This window comes from Enoplosus armatus, chromosome 14 (assembly GCF_043641665.1).
Source record: "Enoplosus armatus isolate fEnoArm2 chromosome 14, fEnoArm2.hap1, whole genome shotgun sequence".
Taxonomy (NCBI): Eukaryota; Metazoa; Chordata; class Actinopteri; order Centrarchiformes; family Enoplosidae; genus Enoplosus; species Enoplosus armatus.
Genome location: NC_092193.1, coordinates 2076216 through 2100623, shown reverse-complemented (window position 1 = coordinate 2100623; position 24408 = coordinate 2076216). Strand labels below are relative to the sequence as shown.

General features: G+C 43.2%; 1 protein-coding gene across 1 annotated transcript in view; it reads right to left on the bottom strand.

Moving 5' to 3' along the window:
• myo10 (myosin X) overlaps nt 1–24408 on the bottom strand; it is a 110013-nt gene that overhangs the window by 69846 nt on the left and 15759 nt on the right. The window contains exon 2 of the mRNA XM_070918307.1: nt 9749–9847. Within this exon, the coding sequence (XP_070774408.1) occupies nt 9749–9847 (99 nt within the window). The remainder of the gene's footprint in view (nt 1–9748; nt 9848–24408) is intronic.

Here is a 24408-nt window from a genome sequence, read left to right as displayed (position 1 = left end):
GGGGGGATCAAACTCTTATTTATCGACTTGTTGGAGGACTTCTGCTGCCTGAAGTGACGCTGAAGAATTGTCCTCAATGTCCGACTCTGTTTCGGGCAGCTTGGCAGTAGCTGTTATTTACATTCAGTAATTCTTCAGCGAGGTTTTTACACCGTCAGACTTTAACCACGTCGGCTTCTGGGTGGAAAAAGGAGAGCAGCCAAACCCGGTGCTGTCTCAGCCTTTTCCACAAACAGCAACGCCACAGAGAATATTCAGGAACACACAGGAACACACACAGGAACACACACGGGAACACACAGGAACACACAGGAACACACACGGGAACACACACGGGAACACACGGGAACACACGGGACCACACGGGAACACAAAGGAACACAAGGGAACACACACAGGAACACACAGGAACACAAAGGAACACAAAGGAACACACGGAAACACACAGGAACACACACGGGAACACACAGGACCACACGGGAACACATGGGAACACAAAGGAACACACACAGGAACACACAGGAACACACGGGAACACACGGGAACACACAGGAACACACGGGAACACACACGGGAACACACAGTAACACACAGTAACACACGGGAACACACGGGAACACACGGGAACACACACAGGAACACACACAGGAACACACACAGGAACACACGGGAACACACACAGGAACACACGGGAACACACACAGGAACACATGGAAACACAAAGGAACACACGGGAACACACGGGAACACACACAGGAACACACAGGAACACACGGGAACACACGGGAACACACACAGGAACACACGGGAACACACGGGAACACACACAGGAACACACGGGAACACATGGGAACACACAGGAACACACGGGAACACAAAGGGACACACGGGAACACACACAGGAACACACAGGAACACACATGGGAACACACACGGGAACACACACGGGAACACACACAGGAACACACGGGAACACACGGGAACACACACGGGAACACATGGGAACACACACGGGAACACACACGGGAACACATGGGAACACACACGGGAACACACACGGGAACACATGGGAACACACACGGGAACACACGGGAACACACACAGGAACACACGGGAACACACGGGAACACACAGGAACACACGGGAACACACGGAAACACAAAGGAACACACGGGAACACACACAGGAACACACGGGAACACACGGGAACACACACAGGAACACACAGGAACACACGGGAACACACAGGAACACACGGGAACACACGGAAACACAAAGGAACACACGGGAACACACACAGGAACACACAGGAACACACAGGAACACACACAGGAACACACGGGAACACACACAGGAACACACGGGAACACACACAGTAACACACGGGAACACACACAGGAACACATGGAAACACAAAGGAACACACGGGAACACACAGGAACACACGGGAACACACACAGGAACACACGGGAACACACGGGAACACACACCTCTTAAGATGATTGAATTCAAATAGATTTCGGCCTGAAAACTCTTCAGTATTACACAGTAAAACAGAAAGAAACAAAAATAAACAGAAAGTAGAAATATGTTCTTTCTTGTGAAGCTCCTCAGATTTATCTTGCAATCACGTGGGTGGTTGGGAAATACTAATGTGGCTTTACTGTCACTTCGGTTAATGCACATACCTACCTACCCATCATCATCATCATCATCATTGTTGGAGAATTAACCATTTAAAGTGAATGCAGGATTTAAATTCTCCAACCTTCCTCCTCCACTGAGATCTTTGGGAAATCTTGCGAACTGTTAAATCACCATCGAGGTTCAGCTCCAGTGGGACTTTAATCACTTCAGAGTTCAATATCTTAAACTGTAACCTTTGTCATCAACTTGACAACTTCCTTTCTTCAAACTGACATCGATACACCGAACGAATGAAGACCTGACCTACAGAACACCAGAGATTGACTGATCCTGGTGTTTTTCTGTTATTGGAGTGAAAGGCTGATGGAATCTAGAGATCTAGAGAGACCAACAAAAAAGAAAATCCCAATTAAAACTTTAACACTGTTTCTGGTGATGTGTTTTGTTTTTCTGGCCCCACGTTTGGTGCCTTTTTCTTCTCCTGTGGATAATTGAAAATCTGGTTTCCCACACGAACTAAGCTGAGGAAGTATAACTATATGAATAAAAACAAAACTGTGAGATCACCAGCTGCATGTCTGAGATGTATAAACACACACACACACACAGACTGAACCCTGGGGTTGTCTGTAGCTGGTCGTCGACCCGCTGTGTCCGAGCGGCTCGGGGCGACTCTTCCTGAAGAAAGCAAGTCTCTGTCTGAGGAGTCAATCACATCTGACCCCCCCACACAACACACATTAACACCAGAAACTCCCACCCAGTGTCCCGCCAGGCCTCGTTTCTCACATTCCAGCCTCAGTGACACTTCAGGGGAAGCTGGACGTAACAGCAACGTCTCTCAGACGGATGTAATGCGATCGAGTCTTCATAAGCGCTACGTTCACAACCTGCCTGTTCTGATGGGTTTACAACTCCTGCAGTCAGTCCAGGTGAGAAAAACACTGAGCCAAACTAAACTGAAAAGAAAGTTAGTGGCTGGTCATCATAACGTTATATAATACGCTCTGTTACACTGAGCTGGAGTGGACTTTAACTGCTTTAAGAAATGAGATACACTATCACACTGTTTTAAAGTCCAAACCTTTTATATTCGCTGGCACAGTTACAGGGAGATAACTGACGTTAGAAAAGTCTGTTTACAGTCAACAGCCAGACGTGCAGTCGGTCCTGAAGTCCTGGAGAGGACGTCAGCTGTTAGAGCCTGATCACTTCACCTATTCCCGTTGCTCTCGGTCTTGGTTCAACTATATTCTTCAGTCAACTTGATTCCCCATTCAGTACTTTATGTTCATATACACCTAATTTAACCAAACCACCGTCTTTTGCTCGCATTGACTTTGCTTTAGTAGCCTAAACCGCAGGATGAAAGACAAGAACCCCAGTCAGTGGCGTCCAAGCTTTGTAAGTTCATCCACCCCGACATCGCAGCCCCCGTTCCAGTTCATCCCTAAGGTGCTGTGTGGGGCTCTGTGCAGGCCAGTTAACTTGGAAAACCATTTCTTTCTGGGGCTGGCTTTGTGTGCGGGGGCATTGCCATGTTGAAACAAGAAAGGGACAAACACAAACTGCTGCACAATGTTGGACGCACACTATCACTGTGTGCTGTAGCGTCAAGATTTCCCTTCAGTGGAACTGAGGGGCCCAAACCAAGAAAAACGGACAGGATGTGGACGCTATCCGTCTCCCTGTCTCTTTTTGTCATGGACAATATTCATAGCATTACAATCCTCGACCCAGCGGGCCTCAGCAGAGGACAGGTTGTCCTTTGGCTTTGGCCTAATTAGGTGTCTAATTGGTCCAGTTGTCTTTGTGAGGATGAGGAGGGTCCACGCCTAGAAAACAAAGCTGTGGGGCCCAGGCGCTAAGCCTAGCGACAGATGCTAACCAGAGTAAATCTCAGCGAAACAAAGCCATTAGACAGCATCACTGCAGAGGAGGGGGAGTCACTGCTGTACCCCCGGATCAGCAGGCTCTGTTCCTGGATCAGTCAGGATAAAGTCTGCTGTTCTTACTTATGTGGATCAGGAAAGTGAATTCACATTTATGTTCATGCAATTACAAAACTCATAATGAGAGAAACTCACAATGAGTGACCGAGGAAGGATTTAACTAACTAGATTTCCTGACACTGAAATATTACTTCACTTCATTTGACTGTTTTCATGGAAAACAACCACCGAATGTCAGTGAACCAGCTAGTGGCTGAGGTCTTTATCGATCCACGTTCTTAACTTTAACTTGATGCATTTACAGTTAGTCGGTCTTTCCAAAGCTGTATACGAGTTATTCTGTTTACATTGTAGTTGCTGGCTGTAGACCGTATTTATGTTCGGCTTTATTATAATTCTACTTACTTTGGGAAGTTGTTCTGTATCCCAAGTCAGGGTCTTATAGAGTCCCACAGTGGGTTCTGTAAGTACCTAGATATACATATTTTCAGACATAGTTGCTCATCTTTTGTACTGATGATTCAAACAGGGCAGTTTCAAGACTTGGACTACTCAAATTGTCAGTCACCTCACATTGCCTCTGGGAAAATGAACAGGACTTCACTTGTGGAAGCCTGGACATCTGAAATAATACCTCCACTTCGAGGGCGTCACTCGATGTCCTCTAGGATAAACTTCTGATTTTTAACTATATTAATGCACTTGACTTTACATACAAAGTCTGACACTTTTTGCTTGAACTAGCTTTAAGCAACTTAAAATTTTAGTGTTTTGTACCCTTGTAGCCTCAGAAAACTGCCCTAGACCCTAGACCTAAAACTCAGTATGAGTCCCAGGCTGACATTCCTTCAGGCGTGTTCTTTAAGAAAAAGGCTACAGGCAGCGAATCGCTTCAGTAACATTTAATAACGACGCCAGCAATCATTCCGTCAGGAGGAGAAGGGAAGAGGGAATGAAACTCTCCATTTTGTGTCGTTAGGAGGGAAAACTGAGCCCTCTCACCGCCCCTCACTCTTTCTGTCAGAGAGTTGAACAGGTAACCCTCCACCCGCCTCAAGCTTCTCCCCCCCCAACATCACCATCATCATCAAAAGCAGCAGCTGCTCTTTGAATCACCATTCATCTCCTGCTGCATTGTCCTGCAGTCAGCTCAGGAGGAGGAGGCTGTCTGCACCGTCAGAAACACTGAAACCCGAGCAAGACGAGAGAAACCCTGCGACCTCCGACAACACATAGACTCACGCGTAACAACACACATATTGTACATACGATAACATTTACAGGCACATTACCCACTCAAGACCACTTAAAGCTGCAATGCGCATAACACACCACAATATACACGTCTTTCATAGGATGAACAACTTACTGATAATTCATTCTTAACAGTATCGGGGATAAAAATGTGTCTCTTACATCTGTTTCAAATAAAGTCCCAGTTGTGTCTCTCACTGAGGTAAATTATGGCCCACTATATGATCCATCTTTACTAGAATTGGTGTAATGAGACACCACGACATCACTGGATATCACCTGGATATGACTTGGCTTGGAATTTGGGTCCAAGGTGGACAAACGTTCATCCTTAGAGGAACCTGAATGTGCTCAGTAAATCTCACTTAATCTTATAAAGGTACCAAAAATGTTAGTAAGGGGAAGATTTGGCATCAATATTATTACTTGACAGCCTGGACAGTAGTTGTTGAGCAATCTAATTCTGAACTACAGAGTTGATAAGATGGACGAATCAACCTCGCCACCTCAAAAGAGAAACTACACCTGACATACGTACTAACATAGAGGTAAACATAAACATCATAAACTCAACACCGTCAGAGACATATACAGTATAATCTGTTTGTGATGTAAATATAAACTACATGTACACATACAGATTAATATGCAAGCATGAACATAAATACACGCACGCACACTGAAGTGGGTGGGGTTTATAGTTGTGTGCTTCTCTGATTGGTCAGCACTGGCTTTTCTCAAAAAGAACAACATCTGCTCCGAAGCTGAACAGGTGACGTCCATCTCCAGTTACACACAACAGACGGCTGACACACACATAAAGAAACACACCTATGCATTTAAATCCATGAATGGCAACACACACACACACACACACACACACACACATTTGAATGCACACACAAACCAATAACCACACACTCACGACTCTCCCAAAGTGAGCAGCTGGAGTTCACCGTCTTGCACACTCTGCTCTGTTTCAGGGATTGAACCTGTGACTGTTCTGTTACAGGACGCTCCTTCCATCCGACACTCACCTCATTGTGGTTTGTTACTTGCAGTAAAAATGATTTTGAGCAGCTAATCCTTAAACAGAATGAGTGTAACAGTCTTGTGCTGCCTTTATTTTCCGAATCTGAGCTGCACAAATTAAAACCTTCCCGTCAATCTGGACAATCAGCAACACATGATTAACATTGTTAGAGTTCTTTACAGCAAACGAAGGAGTCGACATCGACAAAAGACTGAAATATAAGAAACATAATGAGGATATAAATTGAAAGGAGAAAATGATGAGAGGAGAAAAACAGTAAAAAGGATGGACAGAAAAAGAGACGAAAGAAACAACAACAGAAGAAACAAAGACACGAGACAAAAAGAGATCAAGGAATTAAAAAGAAGAAAAGATTAAAAGCTAACAAACAAGAAGAGAAGAGACACAAAGAGACAAAGAAGATGAGACAGAGAGAAGAAACAATAAGAGACTAAATGAAAAAGGAGGAGAAAAAGATTAAAGAAGGAGAAACAAAAAAGATGAGTCAAATTATTGAATGATTAGAGACAAAAACAAGGAAAGTAAGGTATTAAAAAGGGACCAAAGTCAAAGACAAAAGGACAAAACTACATACAAAAGAGAAGAGGAGAGGAATCATTGAATGGGAGACGACAAGAGACAAGAGAAGAGAAAAGACAAAAAGATAAGAGATGAGGAAAGAGAGAAGACAAAAAGACAAAACAGAAAAGAAGAAAAGAGGACGATGATTTATCAAGGAGAGACAAAAAGAAGAGATGGGACAAACAGAGACGAGAGAAGAGGAGACAAAAGGTTAGAAACAAGAAGAAGGGAGGAGAAGAAAGGACACAAGAGGAGATCTAAATAATTAAAAGGGATTGACCGCAGAACTTAGTCTGTACAAGGATAACTTGGTTGATGCTAACATGTTCACAATGACAATGCTAACATGCTGATGTTCAGCAGGTGTCTACCAAATTAGTTTGGTTGGTTAGCATGCTAACATTTGCTAATTAGCACTTAACACAAAGTGCAGCTGAGGCTGGTGGGAATGTCATTAGCTTTTCAGGGATTTGGTCATAAAACAAAATACTGGACAAATGAAATGTATAATTTGATGATGGCGCTACAAGTTAAAGGATCCAAAGCTATAAAAAATCCTCCCCACCACAATCCATCCAATAACTGCTGAGACATTTCACTATAAACCAGAAATGTCAACCTCATGGTGGCGCTAGAGTGACACCGCTAGCATCACATGCTAACATCACCTGAAGCATTTCATCAGCTCCACACCACAGCACCGAACGCCAACATCCTCTAGCTGAGACTGTAAACTGTGGTGTGGAGGGTCATTAGCTTCAGTGACCAGCAGGTCTAACAGAGTCCCTGAGTGAGTCGGAGCCAGGAGATAAGAATGCCTTAATCTGCCAGTAAATCTTCAGGACAATACGCTGGCTCAACATGACCCCAAATCCCTCAGCGCTCACATTTACAGGCCGTCTTCTGGTAGTGACCCTCTGCTGCTCACCGGCTACACAGGAAGTCTTTGTTAAAGCTGTCAGCACAGGAGAGCAGTGAAGAGTAAATCCCCCCCCCCGGCAGTTCACGCAGGTTATTGTTTGTTGGCCTGCTTTTTCAGGCTTCGGTTAAACTGGAGAATAGCTGGCAGTTAACAGTTTAAACTCACTTAAGTTCGGGCTTGCGGAAAAAAGACCTGCAGATATTTTTCACACATTATAATAAGCATTCGGAATTCTGCAAAATCCAAAATGAGGAAATCATCCATATGCAGGATCCATATGTGGTGTGCCTATTTCTAATCACATGAGTTTCAACTGCAGCCGGACAGAAAGGTGGAAAACCACACTGACTTGCACTGTTGTGGTCCTGCTCGGTAGCAGGGTCGACCAGGACCAACCTGTGACAGTCTTGTCCTTCAAACCAGCCGCTTCTTATGCTGAACTGACTGGCTCAACTAGAGACAAAGCATCACTTTCTTGCTTTCTCTCACTACTTTTGTGGCTTTAACTGAACCTCTTTGGCTTTGAGTTGAGTTTTACTCTGATGTTCCTATTCGTATATATCTTTTCTTTTATTCCTGTTGCTGCTGCTTCACATTAAAGGCTTTCCACCAGCAAACCAGACACCTAGATTAAAGGTGCATTATTAGTGGTAGAATCATAAATGTTATCTTGTTCTACACAAAAAGACGTGGACATGGTGCTATTTGGTCAGTGCATCAGTATTAAATATTTCAGGGAGGAATGGTAGAAAAGCAAACAGCCACAGTGAACAAGCTCTTATTGCCATTTGTGAGAGCGAGTAAAGCTTCAACACGTCATCATGGTAAACACCGTCCTTTATCTTGCCGTGCAGTTCTGTGGAAAACCATTTGCATCGTGCCAGGCTCTCAGTAAGCATCCCCACCCTTACTGAGATTTAGTTTTAGAGAAATACCAATGAAAACTGTTGCCTGGTCATCCCAGTGTCCCTGAGGTCAGATCCCTGAGCATGAGGGACAGACTTTTACAGATAAACTTCAAAAGCTTCTCTCCAGTAAATACTCTCCCTTCAAGACTGAAAGTGCTGCGATGCTCAACACCTCTTGACAAACTTGCATCCAAAGTGTCTCTTCAGTGTGTTAAAGGAGTCGTAAACCTGCTGATAGCAGATCTGCGTTGGATTTCTACAAGGCAGATCAGCTGTGTGTAGGCGTGTGCCATAGAAATCACTACCAGGGGTGTTGACACAACACGATGCCGACAGGTTTGTCTGTCTTCCACGTGATCGATTTAGTGTTTGGAGTCAAAGCAAAGCTTTAAAGATTCCCGCTGTGTGAAGATACACACTTCTCGGTGCCCTCATGACACTTTACAGTCAATTCAAATCTGTGGAGTTTAACACCTTACAGCGGAAAAACCACAGCTAACTACGACTAAATGTTCTGTCAAAACTAGCCTCTAATAGTGCTTGCCAGACTGATTCATGTTAATTCTTAACAAACAACCCAAAACATACGTACAACCCACTGTGACCCCTGTTCCATACCGTATGTCCTTCACCTCGCCTATATCCGTTGTTTTGACAACACATGGATCAAAGAGGTAATGCAGAACCATATGGGGTTTAGGGGATTTGCCGCATCTTGAGCTGATCCCAAATTATAAGTGGACCTCTTTAAGCCTTTGCTTTCTTGGGGGTTTATGCAAAAATCTATCAGTGTCAGAGGTATGGGAAAGATGGGAAGTTTCCTTGTCAGGAGAGCGAAAGGCCTGCTGTTTTAGTTTCTGTGGTGATGTCAGCTGAGGAACAGGCAGAATATTAGGCCTTTCCTGCGGAGTCGGTAGGCAGAGGAACTATAAGCCTCAGAAACTAAAACAAAGAACTCATTTGTGCCTTTAATGCATTCATTTTTGTGAGTTCACCACATCTGAAGCACTTCAAATATTAACCAAATTAGACCAATAATGAAATAAAACCCAACACATGGTTTGGGACATCTTTGGCACATGATGGGACAACGACAACAGAATCATCATGTTGTTCTTTGTCGTTGTTTACTAAACGATTCATAAATATAGTTAGGCTGCAGTTTTGGTTACCTCACTTCATGCACTTCATCCATAGAGACCATCGGAAAGTACTACAACAGGAGAAGGGACTTTGTGGGGGACAGGAAGTACAGTATGGCCCAGGAACTAAAACTGTTACTGAGATCCTGAAGTCAAAATGCAGGAAAAGTTCCTGAGTTTGAATAAACATTCTTGGAAAAGTTTGAAAAGGGCCAAAAGAGGAGGTTCTGATGGGAATCAACCATCAGTTTTAAAAGATGCTTGTAGAGTTTCAGAGAGCACATAACATGAACTTTGTTGGTTCTTACCTGGCCATAGTCTGTGGCAAAGACAACAACACCTCCTGAGCATGAGGACACGGTGCTGGGAAGGTACTGCTCATCCTCCCGTAACCACACCCGGTCACCCTGCAGGAAAAGAAGGACAATATTAGTTTTACTTATCGGGTACGGGAGTTGACTGAAGAATGCAAATCCAAATACAAGAGGCTACAAAAAAGGAGACCAATCAAATACTTCAAACCAGGGTTACAAAAAGCATCTCTGGATAATCCAAGATGGGCAGAGTTTACCAGACAATCACCAAAACTGTTGTCTTCATGTGTAACAGTGAATCTTATCATTGCAAACAAGAAAATTAGGTCCTCTAAAATGGCCAAAAACAGTGTGAGGCACTTCACCTGCGAAAAACAATACACTTAAAATATCTATTTATTGTAGCATCTGATGTGCAAAAATCAACTGCTTCCATCATTAAGTTGTTTTCCAAGCTGAGTTGACAGAAATCATGAAGATTATTTAGGTTCATGATATTATTATCATAGATTTTGAGGTAATGTAATGCTGTGCTTTGTACTGTGCTGATGGCAGAAGAAGCTGTCTTAGCCACCATTGTTGTTACCATGGCATTACCACGGCACTGACCAATAGGAGCGTCTCAGCTGTGGCGAGTGCATGGAGAACTGCAGTGTTGGGTTTCAGAGGTCTGTACCTGCAGGCTGCAGCCACCCAGGAGGCCAGTAAACCTGCATGTTTATTGATGCTTTTTAGTGACCGACAGTGGAACAGTGTCAGAAAACACTTTCATACCTGTTGACCTGTCGACTTTACTGCTCCTGGTTGCTACAGTGTCCCCCCCCCACCCCCCCGGCTAACAGCTGGATATCTAATCACTAGAGTTTCCCCACTCTGCTGTGTTTGGGGAGAATTAGCAGAGAATTCTGGGAATTTTAATTCTTTGGCTTTGGATATGACCACAGTAAAAAAGAAAAACAGTGGGTACACGCTGTGCAGATTGTAATACAGAACATGAACCATCCTCCTGCTTTTGTCATCGCTTTTTTATGATTATTGAAGATTATGTTTGTTTGATGGCATTCAGTGGAAAATCCAGACTAGCGGCACCAAACTCTGCAAAGCTCCCCTTGCTGAAATATGACTGAGCTAAAGAACCGAGGGGCCCTCAAAGTGGATTCCCTCTTAATCGCATAGCCACATGTGCCGCTATTCATTAGCGTGACAAGCTAATGCTAATGGGAAAAATAAACGCTGCACTTTTGTGAGCTGCCCCTCCTCTTTCTGAACCAGGCATATGAACGACCTTTGACCCACAAGCCCTCATTCTGACTGTAAAACACACACACACACACAGGCAGGGTAAAGCTCAGGTATGCAGTGTCAGCAGTGGATCAGAGGGGAGCTGTGTGTTGTTCTAAACCCTCCGCCGTCTGAAGAGGGAAACTGCACGATTCAAAAAGGTCCCGGGATCTCCTGGGGAGAGATAAATCTGATGCTCAGAGGAAACTCGTCTTTTGATCCCGACGAAATAAAGTCTGACAGAGAAATGACTCCTCCGTCTTTGTTGATGTGCAAATTATAAAAGGAAAAACGAGCTGTGATCATCTGCTCATGTTGTTTTTTTCTTTTTATCGCCAGAGATGGTGGAGTCAGACAGGAAACATGGGGAGAGAGAACGGGATGACATGCAGCAAAGATAGCTGGGTGAAATCAAACGGTGCGTGATCAGATCACCTGTCAATCAAAACGTGTGAACGGTAGCATGATGCCTTTTTTGAAATGTTCTGTGGAAGCAGTTAATTGGCCTTTTCTTTGTCAGTTTAGCTCTGATGGCAACGCTAACTACACATTTCTCCTGCTACTGTTAAGGATTTCACAAAGTGGATATGTGACTCATCGCTGTGGTGTTGTAGGAAACACAGACACAACAACTAAAGTGAAAAAGATCTTGAAATAAAGCTGCCTCAGTGTTTTACATCTCTTCTCAAATGTAGTCCAGATATGCCACAAGGTAAATACTGAGCTTGGAAAGACTTTGTATTTTATAAATGGAAGGAATAACAAAGCACATTAAAGCTTGATCGCCTCATCTTATTGGGAGATCTTTAACATTTAACTCTGATTGTTTCTGAAGACAGAACTGTTTGTTGTAATGCTATTCTATATTACTCTTATTTTCAACAAATCCTGAATTGATCCTAGTAACTTGTGTGTATACAAAACTATTAACTAAAAGTTATATGTAAAATGATTCATTCAGGAAAGTAAAACACACACAAAAAACCCTTCGTTGTGATGTTGACAGTGGCGTCTGGCTCTTTGATGCCACAAAAAGGCACCAAACAAAGGAAGATGTTCCATTGTAACGTGCACAAAGAGAAGGCGTGTGCTGTTTACCAGCCGAGACCATACGGACATTCCTGATGTGCACCACCGGAGGAATCCGACGCTCGGATCAAGTTTGGGTGGAGAAAGAAAGAGTGGGGTCTCCCTCCTCCCACCAGCACACTTTTCAAGGCTCTTTTACCACCAAAGACCCCCAACACACACACACACACACACACACACATATATACTCATCCATGTTCTTTGTGGGCAGCGTGTGCCGCCCGCCCCCCCGCTGATGGGGGGAGAGAAAGAGGCATCTGACAGTGCCACACTATCTTATTGTGCCTTCCCTCCCTCCTCCCTTAATCCACTCCTTCGCCCCTCCCTCTCTTCTTCACACAGAGCTACTACACCTCCCCTCCCTCATTCATCACCGCTGATTGCCTGAAATCGGAACTTCAAAGATCTCGTTTGTACTTTCCGATGGACCAAAGACAATGAAGACCCAAGGTGCATATTTCTGTTAATGGATAAAAACCACACAGAAAAGACCCCATACCTCCACCAGGGCTGCACAAGGCCATAAAAGTGTTCTTGTAGCAACAGAACAATATTTAGAAACATTAAATCTGCATCACAATGCACACAGTGATGGACATAATGCAGGCAAGAAAACCTGATGGTGCACCCCCACAGTCTGCCGCCAGAGAGGTTTCAGACGCTGAAAACAGTCTTACTTCCTGGTTTATGAACGTTATTCAGTCTAATATCCCGTCCAGTTGATATTCAAACCATCTGATGAATGTTTTCCCAATCTTTCTTGACCTTCACTGTGTCGAAAAGGTTCTACAAATAAATACGATGATATTCTAGAAATTTCATGAGCCACCAGGAATCACACAGAACAGCTTTCATGGACCCAAGACTTCACCAAATCCCCTCAACACAAAACATTCAAATAACATCGGAAAACAACCGCTGTTATGAGGATTTTCGACCAACGCAGAGACATGAAAGGACGCTGGGCCTCAGCCGAGCTAATGTCAACACATGAGCGGTGAAACGCTAAAGAGTCTCGACTGGGACTGGGAGCTGTGGATCAAGGCCCAGCTGTTGCACCAGTAAGACCTCTGAGCCTCTCATTCCAGTTAAACCTGAGTAAACTATCTCACAGAGCCGAGTCAGAGGTGTCAGAGCCTGACTTATACCAACAGGCCGGATTATTAAGGTGGGAAAGAAGCTGTTGGGGAATTAAAATGAAGCATCTCACTGTGAAAAGCGATTCATCTTAGTGTACAAAAACAGACAATTGTATCATCAACATGCTAAAGTAAATGTCAGGGCTTTACAATAACCTGATGTTTTGGTTTCTCTGTTATGCCAGCAATCATTTTCTGAGGGCAGAGTCACGTTCTAGCAAATATTTTGACAAGAAGTAGATGTTGAACACTGAAACCCGCAATGAGCTGCATTATTTGGTGAAATTAAGATGAAGAAAGTTGTTTTGAGATCTGCGTAAAACAGTTTCAAAAGCAGTTTTATAGGATTTTCCTCTGCCATAATGTCATAATTGTTCAAATTTCATGCCTCTCTGGGTTGATTTTGAACCTTCAACCTCATGCAATTTATGGTCTATAAAATGTGGTTTGGTTTTTTGGGTCGGCCCATCCACCTCTGTATAACATCCTTGGTCGTCGAGTCAGCCACATGTGTCAATTGTCCAGAGAGGCGCTTCTTTCTGGCCTTTATCTCAATCCTGACACCTCCCCCGGCCAGAAACCAAAACACCAACACAAACCTCCGGCCCTGGAAGCTCTGGGGGTAAAACCGAGGCAGTGACCCTTCTCCTGCATGTATTTTCCCTCTGTAACCTCGACATGTGTGGCTAATGCTCTCTCTGCGGGACGCAGAGGGGCGGGGGAGGTAAAACGAGGATCTGTGGAGCTTGGAGCGTTCGTACGCCGTCAGGGTCGGGAATGAGCAGCTGTCTCGTTTGAGAGATTCTACTTCCTCTCCCATAACAGAGTCCTGTGTTCGACCACAGCCATCCTCTCTATCAGAGCCTTCAATGGGGAAGCTTTTTTTGTGGGCACTAAAACTGTGACTCAACACAACTGCTGGTATGTTCTCTGAGAGAAGATGCATTGCTGCTCTTGCAAACAACTGGCACTATTTGCTGCAGTCTGTATGAATTCCTCTGACGTGGAACTGCTGCTGGCGAGGACAGTGGGCTAACATTTATGGAGAAACCATGCAGAATATTTGGAATGATTCACCAATAAACAAGGCAGCACGATCCAGTTGTTTTCTACTGAGTGTGTGAACCGTGTGCTGCCACTGCTGACCTTTAACCTCGTCTACACCAGCCGTGCAGAGAAAGCAGCACATCAGCAACAGCTGCAGCCCTCCGTCAGTGTCTACACCGGATCTGTTCAGCCTCAGTTCGGCTCTGGACTGAGAAGCTCCTGACAGAGCTCAGAACAGACTGAAGGAGTACAAAGACAACTACAGCTCCCATGTGGGTTTTTAGTAAGCACTAGCTGATGTACTGTATCAATAGATACTATAAAATTGTCCACCAATCGTTTCCCTGTGGGTAAAAGTTCCCCCCGCCTGCAGAACAGCAGGTTCCCCTCCGTCAGCCGAGTGGAACTGATGATCTGCTTCTTGTTTGTAAAAGCCCCACATGCTCATCACGCTGTCTCCCTCACGTAAAAAAATCACCAGTTTCAAAGGTGAACAACGGATCAGAAGCGACGCGTCACACACCGTTTATCTGATGTTTGGAGGGGGGGCGGGGGGGGGGTAAATGGCTTATGCACCCGTTGACTGTTTGAGTACAGGTGTTTCTCTTTGTTTCATGACCCGCGGGTCCTTGAAACCTTTTCAAAAACCGTCATGTGATTTCAAAAACATTGAGCCATCAAAGAGGAATTATTCAGCCTTCATTGCTGAAAAACATTCTCCTCTGAGAGGCGTTCACTGTCCATCTACTGACACTGACATTCATAAATATAACAGTCCCTTCAGATGGTGCCTAAAGGCCAACAGTAAGGTCGCTCATTCAGCCTTTACTTCGACCAGACCAGAGCAAACACAGACGCAGCCTTTATCACGTCCTCTTTCTGTGAGACGCTCTCAGTCCTGCAGCTGCTGATGCATTTCCATTGTTGGAGTCACACTAATGGTTCAGAGTGGCCTTTTGGTTTGCTTTGCCTTTGGGAGATAAACACGGGGCGGCTGATTGGAGACATCAATTATTAACTTTTAGAGGGAACTACTTTTTATGGCCAAGGTTAAAGTGGGTGACCGTCCCTCTTCACGTTTTCCATCTGTGTGTTTGTGAATGTGTCTGGCTCTCTTCCAGCCAATAGAGGGCAAGAAGACAGGCGCAGATTTCAAAATTGAAGTGCTGCAGAGGAAGGATGGTGCTGTTTGTCAGGGAAATGATCATTGTGTATGTAAATGTATGGCTTCCAAAACTTGTTAGAGATTTAGCCCTTCACATTTTCCAGCTGTTGAGGGACAAATCTGACATTCAATTGTTAAAGAGCAAAACCAGCAGAAGAATTTGGGACTTGAGGGTGAAATAAAAAGTGAAAGTATTCAGCGTGCTTCCCTGTGATGACAGTGAGTGACAACACAATAGAAACAATGCACACACCAGTGTTTAGTGGGAAACTGCTGTCTGGGAAACGCAGCCAGGAGGAAGTCAACAAGTGCAAATTGACCTTGAACCTTTGCCAGCATGCAGCATGGACCAATCAACTCGCAAAGCCTTCGTGGAGAGCCAATCAACACGAGTTCAGCGGCAGAGGTCATTTAGATTTGAATGAGTGGATACACAGAGTTAGAGCAGGGGATTGTGGGAACTGATTAGGTTGCGTATTGACTTTTGGAAAGGTCTGGGAAAGCCTCACAATGACTCATACACACACACACACACACACACACACAATCATACATGATTAAACTCGAGTACACAAACACACACATCAGGGTGTGTGTCAGGGTGAACCATTTATCTGCAAATACAGATGTACACAATTCACCAGGTCTCACTCACACTGTATGAATACACACCTGCACACACACACACACACACACACACATCACTATATAAAAATAAGAATAATTACACATGCTTTCATGATTACTTGCAAACAAATGCATAAACACACGACATAAATGCACAAATGCATTAGCTTTCATATGCAAATGAGCAAGTCATACAAACCACATAAACACACACTTTTTGTATGTAAAACAAGAGTGCCCCTTCATTATGTTGATCACTTATGTGTCACATGTTCTTCCGTCAGTCTATCTTTTCGTCTCTCTTGTAGAGTCGTAGGAGGGAACACGACTCTGGCAGTTGCTCTGGGATATCTTCTTTGCAAGCCTCGACATGAACAAAGGTCTCGGAGCCCCTTCAGTAATGAGGTCCCAGACGGTAGCTGGATCTATAGAACGCACACACATCATCTGTCATAATAACTGCTGCCTTCGCTGCAGCTCCCCTTATTGAATTTCCAGACCTTAATACCCCTTCATTAGATGTTACATACCCCTTAACCACCCAGCTCAGTGAGCAGTGCCACATATTATTCTACCTTAAAGAGAGAGCGTCTGCTGCAGCCTGGAATTCATGATACATTACATGTCATTCCGTCAGAGGGAAGAGAAGGTTTTTCCAAACTTCAATCTGGATCAACTGAGAAGTTTTTATCTCAAAAATGCTGTGTGCTGCTGTAGTCGAGCCTGTGTTTGCATAATCAGCACCATGCATCAAGTACCAGAGGGGGAAGAGGTCGTGTATATATATATATGATGTCTGGAAAAAGTCTGGATATATATATATATATATATATATATATATATATACATACATCAAACCTACATTAAATCCCGACGTCAGACAAAACTTGCTATTTGTTTTGTTTATTCTTACTTACAATTTGTTTGACACGATTAATTTAGTCTCCTTCTATTTTTTCACAATATCATCACGATTGAAAGCCGAATAATGATCATTTCAATCATCAGAGCAAAGTAAGCAACCAATCATTTAACCACAATTTGAACTTCCATAGCCTTGAAAATTGATATAATTATAATAATAAAAATAATAGTGCAGTTTGGCATTGATAAACTGGGCTGAACAAGATTGCAGAGCATCCTTTAACACAAAAACATAAAGTTTTCACTTCCAACTTAAATATAGTGAACATGTTTTACTTTGAAAGAACACAGTAAAATAAGTGACAAGTCTCTGCAGGTCGGTTTTGGGGCCTGTAAGAAAGAAAATCTAAAAACATATTGCATGCTTTAGCAAATGGTCAGCAGTAATGTAAAATATGTAAGATATGCAGCTGAGGCATGCAAAGCTACTGGTGTTAGCCTTTAAAAGACAAAAACAAACCTCCCCGACATCCGACTGAATACAGTGTGATAGCGTGAAGGAAATGCTTCACAACATGAGCATGAAAATCACAAAGGGGGCAGATTGTCCCTTCAAAACGCCACGAAAAGAAAGATTTAACACAGCAGAAGCCATTATCCTGTCTGCGGCTCCTCGATGTGGCAGCAGAACAACAGAGCCCCATCACAGCCCCATCACACCCACTCGCCTTTTAAGAGGCACAGAGAAGCCAAACTCCGGCTTTTCTGATGGAGAAATGAATGCGAAACACGGCTGTTAGCTTGTACGGGGTTAAATGAAACCATGTGTGCGGCAGAAGTTCTGCAGCCACATCCGGCCAACAGAAGACTCCCCCCTGAATATTCAGACATTTTTTCATAATCCAGAGAAAGGTGATGTTTTTCCTGTCTTTATTAAAACACGCTGTAGGTCTTTTTAGGATAACTTGCTAAAAACTTCCCAGTGAATCACTTTAAGGTCACGAGTCGCTGTTTAAAGACGTATTTATGAACAGATTCAGGACGGCAGCTGTCACTCCCCGCAGACCCATCACTCACATCAACCTGTAAAAGCCTTTGTCAGCATTTACAAGACTTTTCAGTGTTTATACGGATGAACAGAGTGACTCAGTGCATTGTGGGAGAATGGAAGTCAGTGGTTGGTTGGTCGCAGAGGACATTTCTGGGGAGACTGATGATGATGATGATGATGGAGAAAGAAGGACTGTGTTTATCACACTCAAAAACACACCAACAGATGAAGACACACAAGCAGCTGTGAACACACACACACACACACACACACACACACACACACACACAGTCTATTGTGGGTGATCTGTGACTAATTGCTATCACATGAACATGTAGAGCAGCAGCCATGAAACACACATGGACTAGTTCACAACAGCCAATCAGACGCTTTGAGGAATTGCTGACTGGAGTTTTAAACAATGTTGATGATTAGTTTTTCATGGGCTGAAATAATGTGACTACTGGCTTCATTCGAAGTCTGAAGCTGAAACTGATGAAAGATGAAACTACTGCACAGTCAGATTAATAACTGAACTATTTTCAGATGTCAAACATATTTTCCCCTGTACACATGAGCCTAGACGTCACAAGAGCTCAAATAAAACGTCATAATGCGATTAAGGTATAGGGATACATGTCTAAGATTCCCTTCACTAATGGAACTAAAGCGGGAATTATCAGTGTGATTGTTTGATTATTCCTTAAATAATGATATCTTCAATATTCATCTTCAGAGCTTTTTAACATCAGCATATGTAAACATACAACCTTGTGCGAGTTCAGTGGGTAAAGCCAAAGAAACAGATTCTTCAGGTGCCACTTAAAGCCACCTGTGCAGTTTCTGACCACTAGTAGTGCTATAGAGCAATGTTTAATTATTAGTATTATCATAGTATTAATCGCAGAGACGAAGAAGACTCCAAGCTAGCAAACATAAATGTAAACAATGCATGAATTTAAACATAATTCTGTTTGTTTACAAGAAAACTCCCCAGGGCACCTTTAAGCGAGGTAGAGGTAGCAAGACGTTTTTTAACCTGCCCCTCACCTTTAAAGAGATCTAACGTTCATTTACGTGTTTGTTTTGTGAGTCTTTCTAACTGAATAACTATTTATTATGAAAGGTCTGTTCCTTGATTTGAAGTGTGACGAAACTGCTCGTCCTGACTGGACTGGCTTGAAGGACCACATGTAAGTATAGTAAGGTTGTCTGTTGACATCTAGAAGACATGCAGCTGGGGGACTTCAGAGACCAGAACCAAGAAGGGCGACTGCTGAAATTGATTTGTTTGAAGTACATTTACTCAGCTGCCGTGGGTCACCGCAGCGAGAAAGCTGACCCACTTCAGCAGGAAACGTGAAATTAAAATAATACATTACAGGGAAACCTAATGTCTCTTTCAAAACACAGAAAATATTTAGCTAATAGCTTCAGTTACTGCTTTTACCACTGATTCCCTCCAAACTGTTTTAGTGCTAACGGTCATACCAAAACCAAAACTTATACCGGAAATGAGGGACAGATGTCAGACCAGTACAGAAAAGATCCACCGTATGAAATCCATATGAAAGCCTTCAGATTTACCACACAACTGTTACAACCTGCAGCAGTTTTAGACATACGGAGATCACCATAAGGCATTTATTCTATTTTGCCCCAAAGTGGATGCAGAGTGTTTTGGAAAATCATGAATTCTGCTGCCTGCTGAAACTGCAGGAGAGAATAAGGAGGTGGTGAGTCGAGGTGGAGTTCACAGGACGGCCTGAGCTGACCGCGGCGAATGCTGCGCCGTTTTAATCTTGATGTAGAAATTACAGAAATGACTGCAGTCATTCATAAAGTCCAGTATCTCTCATGAGCATCAGCTAAATCCCTAAAATGTTTTCTGGACAAAGTCAGAAACACATTAAGAACTGTAAGCTTCAAAACGGGAAATGAACAAAAGGAAATCTGTTTTATAAAATTCATCCAGAACTTTGAGCCTTTCCCCTGACCACAGGATCAACTTTTAACAAGCGTCCCTCTGCTTACTTTCAGCTCCTGAGCCTTATTTTACCGATGATGACTTCAACATCAGCGGCTCTGCGGTCAGAATATATTTAGAGCCCAGACTCAACTTGGAGACGGTCAGCAGTTAGAAAGCGAGTGGTGCGTGAGCAGTTCCCTCAGAGCTCTTCTCCGCCAACTCTACTAACGGTTTTCAACACATACGCTATCACCTTGTAGCCAGGGATGGTTCAAATGTTCCTTTTTTCTCACTTTGCTGCCAACTGCTGAAAATATTTATCACTGTTGAAAACAACTGGGATTAAAACAGGATGGAGGCGGCATACTTTGAGGTTATTAAACTACAATTTTAGCATTTTTGTTGAACTGGATTTAGGACTTTCTTGTTACTTTTCTCTTGTCTGACCAAAGCAGAAAATGATCCATTGGTGCCTTTTAGTTTGTAATAACACTGAATTATCATTTTTAACACTTTTAACCAATGCTAACGCTAACATGCTCACAGTAACAATGCTAACATGCTGACGTTTAACCAGATACAATGTTAATCAAGTTCACCATATCAGTTTAGCTGGTTAGCATGATAACATTTGCTAAATAGCAGTAAACACAAAGTACTGCTGAGGCTGACAGGATTGTCATTAGTCTCGCAGGTCTTTGAACCAAAGTATTGGGTGAATTAAAGTTTTGATCAGATGGATCACCAAACTTATGGGTAGAGGACATGAAAGTTGATGTAAGTGTTTGACCAAACCTCCAATGATGTAATTTTTCTGGTGAGGATAGTCTCAATTACAGGCCGGGGGAATCATTTCTGGAGTGTTGAGAATGTTTTAAGATATGTCTGTTGTTTACTGTGTTTTTGGTTTCTTGAACGTAGCTGCTTTTCTGCTGATCCATACTGTAAACGTATGCATCGACTTCAGCCAACTGGCAAACTGGAACACACGAACAAAATGCAAACTATGTATGTTCACCATATGACCTTTCATTTGTGTGTTGATTTCATAGCATATATTAGCTATTTATAGCTTTTATCTTGCTTGTTGCTTCAAAGCTGCTTAGATTATCTTGACTTTCTACATAGTCTCTGTTTGATTTTGTCTCATTTTGTAATTTTGTGACAAAACTGTGCTGTTGTATACTGTTTTTGGATTTCACATATGTAATCATATATCAGTAACTGCATCTGCCGGTCCTTACTTACTGTTTAATATGGACCGCTACTATATGCTAGAACATATAGTGTGCTATGTAAATATAACAGCAAGGGCTTTGGAAAAGAAAGTTGACAAACCACAGAAACATTTGTGACTCCAAAGTGAAACAGCAACACATTTTTGGCACAAAGGGAACACCATCTAACCACAGCTTTCAAACAAAACACAAGCACACCACCCAGCCAACAACACACAACACCTGGTAGGTTTGAATTATTAACGAAGCGTTTGTCAGGAGGGGTCAAAGGTCACGTCATTCAGCACACCCTGGTGACAGAGGAGAGTGGGCGGGAGCAGAGGTGTTGGCTGGAGGCTCCACAGGAAGCAGCTGCTCATCGGCTGATCGTCCTCCTGTTGTCAGTGATCCGTCCAGCACAAAGAGACCTGATCAAGAGGCGTCCACCAGGTGATGAAAGTGATACTGACGCAGAGGCTTTTCAACAGAAAGCAAGTCAAATGAACCAGATTACAAATAGACATATTTTCTGAAACCCTTTAAGCCTTAAACAAATGGAGCAAACAAACTCTTTCCCACGCTACATTCTCAAAACTTCAGCGACGTCAAGTTTCGGGAGATGAAGCTCTCAGTATTCTCCTCAGCTGCTTTGTGGATAATTAAAAGGCATGTAGTTGTGGATCTGGAGAGCAGCTGTAGGGTGGATCCATGTGAGTTTGCAGCTGACTCGGGAGAGACTTGGAGCCTCTTTCAGTTGGATGACAATCAAACCGCCAGGGGGAAAACACAAGCAGACTGTTTCATGAGTTGTGAGAGAACAAGAAAAGGTCCGGCGCTGGAAATCAGACAGAAAGCTCTGCTACGCTGTGGTGAGATGGACGTCATGCTAATATGGGGGCCCCTGTAGACCTCTAGTCTACAGTATCAGGACTAACCTTCAAATAAATAACATTTTACCAACTACAGTTTAATTCAACCTGACTATTTCAGTATTTGTGGTTTCCATTCAACACTTTTTTATTGAGGGAAAAGGTTTAATATTCAATCTGTAATGACCTGTTCATTCACCATCAGCCTGACCTAATGACTAAGCTAATAAACAAAAATGAATAATAAACGTTTCTACAGTAGAAGATAACCAGAAGCACGCGGGTCATCGCCGAGCGTCACAGCTGATCCCTGCAGTGTGTCACTGCTCTCAGCTCAGCGCCGTCATTACCGCACTGCCGGAACGTTTACTTTCTCATCGCACTTCTGCAGGCGGACGCCGTCCAACAGGTAGTTTTCTAAGTCTGACACGAGTCTGACACCCACGCCTCGTCTCAGCACACGCCACACCGCCGTGTTCAGTTCAAGCCACAGTGAAGGAAGCAGTAAGGAATTTCTTAACATCACGGTATCTTTTGTATATCCTTCCTGTCTGTACTGTCTACTGTCAGTTATCCAACATTGTGAGTAACATCATCAGTGGAAAAACTTTTCAGGAACAAACTCCAAGACAGACTTTCACAATTCTGTAAATGCCTCATATTCACATTCACATTTTTCATGGATCTCTAGTATTTGGTGGTGAAACCTGGCTGACTCAACAGGCCGTGTGAGGTTTCACCGTCCTGCAGCCGCCAGCTGAGTGCGACCGTGACGAGACCAGGACCAGGGAATCCCCGGGGACACTCCTGACTGTTTTCTAATGTCGCCTGATGTTTTTTATTGGTGCTCATTCTACATATTGTGGATTGTCTGAAATACTATTGACTAACAGCAACAGCTGTATGGTCCGTCTCATCAGCTACAACATGTATGACATTATATTCGCCTCTTAATGTAAAACTGTTATCCAGCAAATTATATTTCTGATATTATAGGTAGCAACAGAAGGGAAAGCAGATTTACCTCCTCATCACTAGAAACGGCAACATTATAAAAGCCAACGTCCAAATAACAAAAGATGAATGACAAATATTTGTCTTTTTTTTAAAACTGTATCACATACAAAATTAAATGATGATATTAACAATACAATGACAAACTGACTGTCTTTTGCTTTAGAGTCTCCATGAACGTGGACATGACGACCGGTGAGCAAACATTCACTCTCCTTTAGTTAACAAACAGACCTTGAAATATTTATTCATCAGCGCTATGAATTCCCGATGACAGCGAACATGCTTCGCTGCCCCTCCTGGGAGCTGAAGATGAGTCTGTTTGAGTCACTGTGTCTCGTTAACTATTCAGCAGCTCTCATTATGTTGTTCTGGTAACTGATTGTTGATTCACACACCCTGGATTGATAATGAGGTTCATGACTCAGCCACGAATTCACTCTTCAGTGTAAATAAACTGCAGAACAAAGACAGAATCGAGAGCTTTGAAATGACTGACATGAAATTTACTTTCATGTCAGAAGCAATCTTCACATTTGAAAGAGCCTAAATATGTTTAAATGCAATCTCACTGCTCAGTAACATGTTACCACCATTTTTGACGTTTCGTTTCGTTGAAGAAGTGTAAGGCAGCAGCTCCGTCACTAACAACAGAAGACATGAGTTATACAGGGAGGCGTCGAGCCTGTGAATAAACAGCATGTGAACCAACATATGAATATGGAGCAGACCGGTGCTGGAAAGAGCCTGCAGGGTTAGCAAACCACCCTGTGTAATTACACGCCGAAAATAATCAAACAAACAATGTGCAATGAATCAATTCACGAGGAGAAAACAAACGTGAAACTGTCTCTTTATGTGTCCCTCAGGTCAGAAATGGAAATATGATGGAATGTAACGACTCCCCAGGAATATTTGATGAAGGCGGGTGAGTTTGGTTTGATGGAGAAAACAGGTGTTTCTGTAGATTTGTCCACAGGGAAGTTTATGGTGGTGGAGTAAAAGTGGACTGCCATAAGGATGAGAGCAAAGAACACAAGTGTGCACACATACCTAACCTGCAACTTCATTTTCTCAAATCTGCCGAACGTCCACCAAACAAAAACTCTCCATGCAGTCCAGCCACCTGCACACTTTGACCTGTTGCACATTCTGCACGTCACTTGTTCTAAAGCTAAAGAGATCTTCTTTTCCTTTGAATTGGCTCCTTATTTCAACCTTAGTGCCAGCACCTGGTCGCTGGCCCAGCTACAGTCGACAGAGAAGATGCTTTTGGCTTCCCATTTCAAGACAACCACATGAAACAACAAAGGGCTAAAAAA